At 35.6% G+C, this 10,753-nt stretch overlaps 1 protein-coding gene across 1 annotated transcript in view; it reads left to right on the top strand.

The window, feature by feature from the left end:
- The window catches only part of LOC110021966 (alpha-galactosidase-like), a 38,935-nt gene extending 33,247 nt beyond the window's left edge, over positions 1-5,688 (top strand). Inside the window, exons 13-15 of the mRNA XM_020720705.1 lie at positions 5,102-5,151; positions 5,362-5,502; positions 5,599-5,688. Of these exons, the coding sequence (XP_020576364.1) occupies positions 5,102-5,151; positions 5,362-5,502; positions 5,599-5,688 (281 nt within the window). The remainder of the gene's footprint in view (positions 1-5,101; positions 5,152-5,361; positions 5,503-5,598) is intronic.
- The last annotated feature ends 5,065 nt before the right edge of the window (positions 5,689-10,753 follow it).

Here is a 10,753-nt window from a genome sequence, read left to right as displayed (position 1 = left end):
ATTTTGTCTTGTAGCCTCGAGAAAAACTCGCCGTCAGTAGCGTCGATGGCGACGTCGGCGCCCTAGTGTAATTCTCCATATCGGCGCCCTAGTTCAAATCTCCACATTTTAGTCCTTTTCGCTCCAAATTTGCTCCTTTTTACATCTTTTGCTCCATTGACCCATCATTCCTACAACAAAACATCAAAAATACCTTTCTTTAAAGTGCAATATCATTAAAAACAGTATAAAATAGGTATGAAAATCTCAACATATTTTCCTTTGGTCAGGTTCCAAAGTATTTGGATCAATATTCATGTGCCCTACATCAGTATTATCACTTAGTAGGAAAAATTTATTGGGCTCATCTCGATAACGTGAATCTCTAGGGTTGTCTCACTAGTCTTAAGGCCCCCTTCCTTTTAGTTCTCCAGGTCAAACTGCTCTTGCTCTATGCTTCCTATCACCCAGAGGTAGCCAACTCACTACTGCTTTAATTCTCCTATTACAGTGATCGCTTCCCTGTCTCTCTAAAACTTGACCATAGCGTGGTAGGTCGACACCATGGCTTGAAGCGATTCAGTGGTGGTTGGTCGAAGATGGCATTATAAGTAGTATGAGAGCCCACTATCAAAGAATCATCAATCTCTGTGAACTACTTCTCATCGTCTCCCCAGGCAACTGCTGTTGAAATTACATCCAGAGCTTCCTTTTCACTTGAAAAGTCATACAGTGCGTCAGTTAGTCTGAAGGTTAAGCTTATTGAACATTGACTTTTCACAAGAACATCATCGATGTAGACTTCAATATTTTTTTCCTTTTTTATTAGCAAGGATTACACACATTAAACTTTGGTACTTTGTCCTAACATCTTTAAGCCCTAAGGCCATTATATTATAATAAAAAATTCCTTCAGAAGTAATAAAGGTTGTCTTCTCAACGTTAGCTGGAGAAAGCTTACATGAAGCTCATCATGGGGTGACCCACAATTGCATCCACCAAGGTTTCGATCCTCAGCAGGGGTAGAAGTCCTTCAGGCAGGCAGTGTTCAAGCTCATAAAGTCTGTGTACATCTGCAATTTTTTGTTAGCTTTCTAGACCATGATGATGTTTGAGACCTAGATCGAGTATTGCACCTCCCGAATGTACCATGGTTTCAACAGCTTCAACACCTCCTCTCTAATGGGCTCAGCCAGTGCAGTCATTTGAGTTCTTGATCTTTTACTTGAATGGTTGGATGGTGAGGCTCATGTTCAGCCTATTTTAGGCGAGATCAACCGACATCCCTGACATCTCTGTAGTGAACCAAGCAAAAACATCACAGTGGTTCCAAAGTATTTGGATCAATATCCATGTGCCCTACGTCAACATTATCACTTAGTAGGAAAAATTTATTGGGCTCATCTCAGCAGTGCGAATCTCCAAGGTTGTCTCGCTAGTCTCAAGGACCCCTTCCTTTCAGTTCTTTAGGTCAAGGTGCTCTTGCTCTATGCTTCCTATCACCCAGAGGTTGCCAACTCACTACTGCTTCAGTTCTCCTATTACAGTGATCACTACCCTGTCTCTCTAGAACTTGACCGTAGCGTGGTAAGTCAACACCACGACTTGAAGCGATTCAGTTGTGGTTGGTCAAAGATGGCCTGATAAGTAGTAGGAGAGTCCACTATCAAAGAATCCTCAATCTCTGTGAACTACTTCTCACCTTCTTCCCAGCAACTGCTACTAGCATTACATCCAGAGCCTCCTTCTTTTCACTTAAAAAGTCATATAGTGGGTCAGTCAATTTGAAGGTTAAGCTTATTGAATACTGACTTAACCAAAATGATCACAAAACTGCCAATGTCAATAAGAATATTTCTCACTTGGAAATTGTTGATTATCTCTGTTATAATGATTGCTTCGTTAAAGAGGTTCCCCTATTGGGGGCATATCATCGTATGTGAATGTGACGATAGGGTAACTCCAGTGCTCTGCACGGATGCAAGGTTAAACAATTCCCTAGTCATGGACCTCTTTTGGGGGCTTTGCAGAAGGACTCAATTCCTCTCAAAATGTTCTAGATAATCCTGACAATATGGATGACATTCGTCTTAACAGAGCCTGCTGCAGCTTCTATGGTCAGGGCTTTGTCATGCCTTTGACCTGCGTGTCCCTAGGCCATAAACTCCATCAGTATCCCCTCCTTGATCAACTCCTCACTGAGACTCTAGAGGTATTTTCACTCTTCTCTGTCGTGATTGTGATCTTGATAATACTTACAATACTTCTTTGTATCCAGGAGAAAACTTCTGACTCTCATTGGTGTGACTTCCTTGAAGTACACCTTCTCTTGGATGGCGTCCACTGAGGATGGGTTAACAAATTGAGTCAAGCTTGAGGCTCCCTCGACTTGAGCTTGAGCTTGATTAATTTTATTGAGTTCGATTTCAACCTCAAGCTTCAGTCTACGAGTTTGAGTCGGCTCATAAGCCGACTCGTTTATTATAAGAAATAAAATAACATTAATTTAAGCTAGATTGATAATAAGATGCCAATTAGAATGAATAATTAGGATGTAAATAATAATAAATCACCTAATATGCAGTAATAAATATTATTTTTTAAACATTTTTAAAACCTCAAAGATAAAATCTTGAAATTTTATATATTTTGATTATATTTCACATCAGTATTTTTCTAAAGGAGCCTACACACAAGCTAATGAGTCGAGTTGGGGCTAGCTTGAGCTTGTCGAGCTTAGTTCACAAGCCACTTATCGAGCTGAGCTCGAGCAGGCTCACGAATTGGCTTCACTAACATACACCTCTAACATCCACAATCTCCGTCATTGATACCCTCAGTGGGATAACCTGTGGGCCTTTAGACTCATCATATGGTTGCTCATAATGCTATGTCAGCCACTCACAGCACCGGACCGACCAAGGATCACAATTCCTCGCCTAACCTCCTTATTGGCTGTAAGGGTGTAAATTCGACTTAGTCGGGTTTGGCCAACCTGAAAAAGACTCAATCTGAATAGGATCAACCTAAACCTGACTTGAATAATAAACAGGTCCAAAACTAAGACTCGAACCTGACTCAAACCTGAGCTTGACCCTAACTCAAACCCAACCAAAACTTTTGTGCTCTTTTGGGTGTTGTTTTAGTTTTTGGGTTAAACCTGAACACAGCCGGAATAATAAAATAGTTAAATTCTCTGACCCGAACCCGGCTCAAAAAATATTTAGGTTAACCCTAACTTGGATTTTTTGAGTCATGTTTATGTCGTGTTAGCGTGTCGGGTCAATTTTTAACACCCCTAGCTAATTGCATTTATCAGACCTTTTGTTGTCACGAGAGGATTAAAAGTCTTTATACCAACATTTGACATTTGATATGTGGTCCTCCCTTGGCTTTAACCTGAAACTTGGAGGAGCCCATTTCTGTGTCTGACGTTCTTCAGATTCTCTATTGAGGGACATCTCCTTTGCGATGATGTGATTGTTGGTCATCTCCAATAGCTCGTACAAGTCTTTAAGGTCGTGCAAACTGAGGTCAAATGAAAACCTCTCGGACCTCAAGCCTTACTTCAGAGTAGCTTGGGCTGCATCAATTTGGAGGTCTTTCACCTCCAACATTTCCCTTTGGAAGCTTGAAATGAAAGTGCGTAGGCTCTTATGCTGACCTTGCTTGAGTTACCACAAGGGCTGCACGCCCTTGGTGAGTTTCTAGGTGTTGGCAAATTATGCAAAGAACAAGCTCTTGAAATCAGCGAAGTTGTCGGTGCTCCTAGTTCGAAGCGAGTGGAACCACTTCCAGGTTGATGACCTTAAAGTGGTAAAGAACATACAAAACTTGAATACATTTGAGATCTTGAGCAAGCACATAGTTGACTCAAATGAAGCAATGTGTTTGAATAGGTCCAACTGGCCCCTATGGATCTCCAAAGCTGGTAGTTTGAACTTTTTTGAGAGCTCGACTCCTAGGATTTGATGGGAAAAAGAGTTCTCTAATTATCATGGGCTTTAATGTGCCCATCTCGTTGCCTCTCCACTTGTGCTAATTCAACACTATCCTGATACTACGAGTCTTCAGCCCTCTCCGGATCGTGGTTCACTCTTTTGTCGTTGGGTTCTACTGCTCCTTCTTTGGGGCGGGGGAGGGTTCTGCTCTGCAGGGGGGTGGGGGCGACTTTCTCTCAGAGTTGTAACAACACTTTGGACTGCAACAATCTGGCCCGATAGCTAGTCAATTATTTGGGCCCTTATCTCTTACATTCCCTTTTGCATGAGCTCTTCTACCACTTCTCTTTTTTTTTCCTCGTTGGTTATTTCTCTCTGAGAAATCTCCTCTTGATGTGACTAATATGTTCCACTTCTTGTTGACGACATGACTCTACGATCACAACATATTTAGGATGTTAAATCCAAAATTGTCTGGGAGACAAGCCTAAGGAACAGAGGACAAAAGGGAGAGAGAGAGAGAGGAACAAAAAGAGCAAAAACACATCATAGAACAGTGAAATTGTGTAACCTTTATTCAAGAAATGAACCCCCTATTTATAGAAATAGGGGTACAATTACATTTTGTACCCTAAAATGCATAGATATGGCGGGGGTATTTTGGTAAGTATATAAATATAGGGTCGGGAGCCTAGAAAGGAACCTCGTTAGATGGGGTTGTGACCCTAAGAAGGCTCCGACCGAATAGGTTTGAGAGCCTGTGATGGCCTCCACCCAATCTTTTTTGGGTCAGGCGGCCAATCATTGGGGACCTGGAGAAACTAACAATTAGGCTTTCTTTTGAGGGCTTATGCTTGAAAGAACGGGTCGAGTAACTCCGACCAACTGCTTTGGACCCGGACAGTTTGGCTCGATCACCCGGTCCAGCTAGAGAAAAAGCTATCAGACTCTTACACATGAGCTTGTTTTGGTGGTCTTTTAGGAGAATGATTGAATTATGTCCTTCTAGAGATTATCTTCCTTCAGGCTTGTAGGAGTTAGCTGGCCAGGCGTGAGATTTTGGATCATTCCTGGCGCGTCTCAAGACACCACATCATCTCTTCTATCAGACTTCAAACTTTTTTAAGGTTCAAGCTTACACATTTTTTATGTATACTCATCATGCTATATTTTTCTAGCAGACAAACTTGGTATTCAAGGAAAAAAGGTCAAAGGAAACCGCGATTTGGAGGTACACTTTAACAATATATTTTTTATAACTCAATTATAACAAATGCAAGCATGAATCATGAATACATACAAATAAGTAAATTAACAACAAAATACTAAATCTACAAACAAATTAATGCCTAAAGTAAACCAGCTTACATAAATGTTTGTTATCAAGTTCATGATGATTGTTCTGCAACACATAAAGCATGATAAAACTCCATATTTGTAGGTTTGGTCGGGCTTACTTAGCGACGACAAGATTGCTATTGTGCTTTGGAACCGATTATCTTCACCAAAACCTATCACTGCATATTGGTCTGATATTTCTCTTCCTCCTTCAACAATTGTGGATGCTCGGGATCTCTGGGCAGTAAGATGCAAACCCAACACAAATTTTATTTCATCTTTCTTAGTTTTGCAGCATAATCATACAAATAATTTTGCCTGTTGCATCTCATTTTTGCAGCATTCAACCATTTCAGCAATTCAGGGAAAGCTGACGGCCATTGTGAATCCTCATGACTGCAAGATGTTTGTCTTAACGCCATGGAAATAATGCTTTAAATTTGTATTAATTATGGTTTCTAAAAACAATGGGAGTTTTAAATTGGATGAATTTACTGAAAAAAATTAGTAGATTGGATGCATGACTATCATTTCTATGAGAAGTGACATGGTAGCTGAAATATAGATTTCTATGGTGAAAAATGTATTTATATTTTTATAGATAACTTTTAAATTGATAGCATTCATGAAGTTTAAAAATAAAATAATATTTTTCTTTTTAAGAAATACTTAATTTTAGTGATTTAGACAAATGTTGCCTCAATTTACAATTTTTTGCAATGTTAGTCCAATAAATATTGATTTGCAATAATAGTAAATTTATTTTTATAATTTAATGTATTAATTTGTTACAAAGAAGGCACTTCTATCGTGCATCCATGGTTTTACGGGCTATTAATTTGCCCCTCCTGTAATATAATTAAAATTTGATGTGTCACCAAGAAATTTATATAATCCTTGAATATGAGAAATTTGTATAATTTGGCATGAATCGCGGCGCATTTTGGGTAAGAGAACTTCCAAGTTTGAATTCAAGATCATCTAAGCTCTGATTTCAAAAAAAAAATTTAGTTAAACTAAGCACCTCAACATTCAAGGCCTAATTTCTGCTAAAATTCTATTTTTTAAGAAATTTGAATTTCAATATTGACACAAGATGTTTGGGTGGACTTTTACTATTTGGGCAGTAAATGTCTAAACATAGACCAATATTCATCTTTGATTTAGGATACATGTGAGAGTTGTCCTTTTGAATCAAAGTACAATTAATCTTAGGGGGATTTGACTTGATATATTTTATACAAGTTAATAACGTCCAGTAACACTCCGACAGACAACCTCAGATAAATAAATTATTCTTAAAGAATTTTTTATTACCTCTTATGTGCGGGTTAATTTCATTGATTAACACTCGAACAAATAGTTTTAGATAGGTCAAACATCCTTGATGGATTTTTTATAATATTTATTTTAAAAATCAACGTCATCAAGTAATACGCCGACAAACTGTCTTGAATGGGTCAAACATCCTTATCAAAATTTTTATGACCTATATTTTACAAGTTAACATCGTCAAGTAACACTTCGACAAACATTCTCGAATAGGCCAAACATCCTTAATGGATTTTTTATGACGTTCTTTTGTAAAAGTTAACATTATGGAGTAACGCTCCAATAAATAACCTCAAATAGATTAAGCATCCTCAATTAAATTCTTACAGTCACTTCTGCACCATTTAACGTCATTGAGTAACACTCCTGCAAATAACCTTGGATAAGTGAATTAAACATTCTTAGTAGGTTTTTATGACCTTTTCTATACAAGTTAACTTTATGGAGTAAAACAATGAAAAACAACTAAAGATTGGTCAAACATTCTCATTAGATTTTCTATTACCTCTTAAATGTAGGTTAACATCATCAAACAACAACTCGACAAATAACTTTTGATAAGTCAAACCATTCTTAGTGAATTTTTTATGACCTTTTCTATATAGGTTAATATCGTCAAGTGATACTTCGACAAATAAGTCAAAGAATATTAGTAGATTACTTACATCCTCTTCAATATAGTTTAAATCTGACAAATAATCTCATTAGGTGAAATATCCTTACTGGAATTCTTATGACCTCTTCTACGCAAATAATCTTATATAGGTCAAACATCCTTATTAAATTAACTCATTGAGTAACACTCCTGCAAATAACCTTGGATAAATGAATTAAACATCCTTAGTAGATTTTTTATGACCTCTTCTATACAAGTTAACTTTATGGAGTAAAACAATGATAAATAACCTAAGATAGGTCAAACATTTGCAATAGTTTCTATTACCTCCTATATATGGGTTAACATCATCAAACAACACACTATTAGTTGTCAAATAAATTCAGGTAAGACAAAACATTATTAGTGAAATTTTTATGACATGTTTTATATAAGTTAATATAGCCAAATGATACTTCCGCAAATCACCTCAAATAAGTTGAACAACATTAGTAGATTTCTTACGTCCTCTTCAATATAGGTTAAATCAAACAAATAATCTCATATAGGTATAATATCCTTATTGGATGTCACGTGGCCTCTTCTATTCAAAATAACATTGTCAAGTAACACTCAAACAAACAATCTCCAATAGAACAAGGTTTCTTAATAGATTCTTACAACATCTTATATATTGATTAATCATGTAGAGTAACACAATGATTAAAAACTTCAGATAGGCCAAACATTTTTAATGAATTTTTTTAAAACTCATATGCCAAATTATTGTTCGAAATTACTCTGAATTGTTTTATCAAAATATCAAAAATACCAAAAAGATTTGAATTTTAATTACTGCAAATACATCTCTAGTTTAAGTAATTGCCTTTTTAAAACAGAAAGTTTGTTATTCAATAGAGCATATTGCATAATTTTCATGTGGGTTCGATATTTAGGTCTTAATCAAAAAGTCATATTTTACTTGATAATGATACGTATACTTGCATAGTATCTCAATATATATATAAATTGAAAAGTTAAATTCTTATTTTCTTCAGAATCAAGTTTTGACTCCGTTGCAAAGTAAGAAAATATAAGTGAAAATATAATCAAAGACATTGTTATACTGTTGCATATAAACAGTTGGGATCAAGTTTTTGGCATCGTTGTTGGGGATTAAAATTTTCAAATAGTGGTGTCAACTTCATAAATTCTACATATAAAAAAATATCGAGATCATTTACCTTAGTGCTTTTGAATCTAGGGTCATTATCAGATTTGACTTGATGAGGGACACCAACTTGATATATGATATGATTCTTAAAAAATTGTAGTACATAGTGATCTTTTATTTCTTTTAGAGGAATGTCCTCCAACCACTTTAAAAAAAAATTAGTAGCTGCCAGTATGAACCTAATCCTTGAATGCAAGAGGGTCAATAAGTCCCATGATTTATATTCCAAAACACTCAAAGGGCCACGAGACAATCATGGAATGTAACAAATTGGCGACTGATGTAATACTGCACCAGGTGTTTGGCATTGGTGACAATGATGTGTGGTTTTCATACAATCATTAATCATTTCTTACCAATTCTTCCCATTATAATATTCTTGGCTTTCAACTTATGGACAAATTGGTGAGCATGACATTGTCCAACATGTATTTGTATAATAATATTATGGCTTTGTGCTTATTTAAGCATCATAAATACATACAATTGAAAGATTTGTGGTATAGTGTATCATCTATGATGATATAAAATAATTTTCTGGACTTCACTTGATGGGCTAAGGGTTTTGTTTGAGGTAGTTCGCCTTCTTGTGGGTAATCTACAAATAGTTGGCTTCAATTTTTCAATTTCTTGACAATAATGATAGCAAAATAGCATTTGATTTCGTGTCCATAAACAAATTCCATATCAATTGGTGGGCAAAAGAATATGACACCCTTGAATTTCAATCAACAAAGATTCCTCTTCTAAACATGTTACTTCTTTAGCCAGCCTCACCAAAGCATCCATGATGGTGTTGCTACCATAGGTTATTCATTATAAGGTGGCATTTGATATTTTTTCAAGTAGCTTCATGATCTACAGTTAGTATTGATGGAGTTATGGTTTGAAGATTTTTTATGTTCAAGTAATCTAGCTAATCACAAACTTTAAATCTTTGAATATTTTAATCTTTTGAATTTTTATTAGCATTGTCAACTCCAAACCAGTAATTAGAGCTTTGTACTCTACCTTATTGTTGGTACATGGCCCTGATAGATGATATGAAAACCTCAATGTCCCATGATCTGGGGTCTGGGTTTATAAATATCAATCATATCCCAAGTTTGTTGAGGATAAATAATTGTATATTAATGTCCTTCTTGACAGATCAAGTACCATTGAAGTTGAATTCCAAATAGGGTTTATCAATTTTATCTTATTCTTTTATAGTAAGCATTTATTCATCAGCTAAATTGTTATTCAAAGGAGAGTCAACGAGCAATCGATGTGCCACCTAGAAATCATCTAAATCCTAATCATTGTTATCACGTAAGAGAAAAAAGGTTATATTAAATTACAATAATATCAGTAATCATCTTTCTAAACTTCTAGATAGTGTTGATGGGTAATCAAATATTATAAGGGATTAAACCTAAAAATAAGACTAACTTTACGAGAGAGCATATAGTGTCTTAACTTTTAGACTATAAAAAATAATGCCAGAAAATGCTTTTCAAATGGAGGATAACTCTTTTCAGCTGGGATAAAATGATGACTCAAGTAGTATTTCAAATTCTCCTTATATGCCTCATTAGTTTTGATTAATAAGACACCAAGTGATTTATCTAAAGCAAAAATATATAATATTAATGATTGGCTGAGATGGGGGACGTTGAGATTAGAAGTGTCGTTAAATATTACTTTCTGATTTTTATTAGTATTCATCGTCTCAGTAAAACTTGATGTTCTTTTTAGTTAAGGTAGAAAATAGTTGAAACCTACCAACAAGGTTGGGAATAAAGCATCTTAAGTATATCAGGCTTCCCTTGAAAGATCTTAATTTGTGTAGGCTTTTAGGTGGTGGTATTTCTAATATCAATTTAATTTTCTTTAGGTCAATTTCAATCCCACGGTGTCATATTATGAATTCTGAAAAATTTTTAGAAGTTACTTTAAAGGCACTTTTAATGGATTCATCTCACGATCGAATAAGCATAGATGCTCAAAAATAATTCTTAAGTCTTAAATGTGATCTTCCATTTGTTTACTCTTAATGACAATAGTATCAACATAACACACACCTTGTATGTGGACAAGCTCATAAAAAATCATGCTCATGACTTATTTTTAGGTAGCACCAGCATTCTTTAGCTCAAAAGACATGATTTTGTATCAATAAACTTCAATTGGGGCTCATAATGCAGTATGTCTCTCATCTTTAGAAGCTATTTTAATCTGATTATATCCAAGGACCCATTAATGAAAATTTTGCATGTGAGGATTTGATGTCTACCATTAACTTCAGTATATGAAAAGGGAACTTGTTTTTATGACATTCCTTGTTTAAATCTC

This window comes from Phalaenopsis equestris, unplaced genomic scaffold (genome assembly GCF_001263595.1).
Source record: "Phalaenopsis equestris unplaced genomic scaffold, ASM126359v1 Scaffold000154, whole genome shotgun sequence".
NCBI lineage: Eukaryota > Viridiplantae > Streptophyta > Magnoliopsida > Asparagales > Orchidaceae > Phalaenopsis > Phalaenopsis equestris.
The sequence above is the reverse complement of the archived record's forward strand: the minus strand, read 5'-3'. Positions and strand labels throughout refer to the sequence as shown.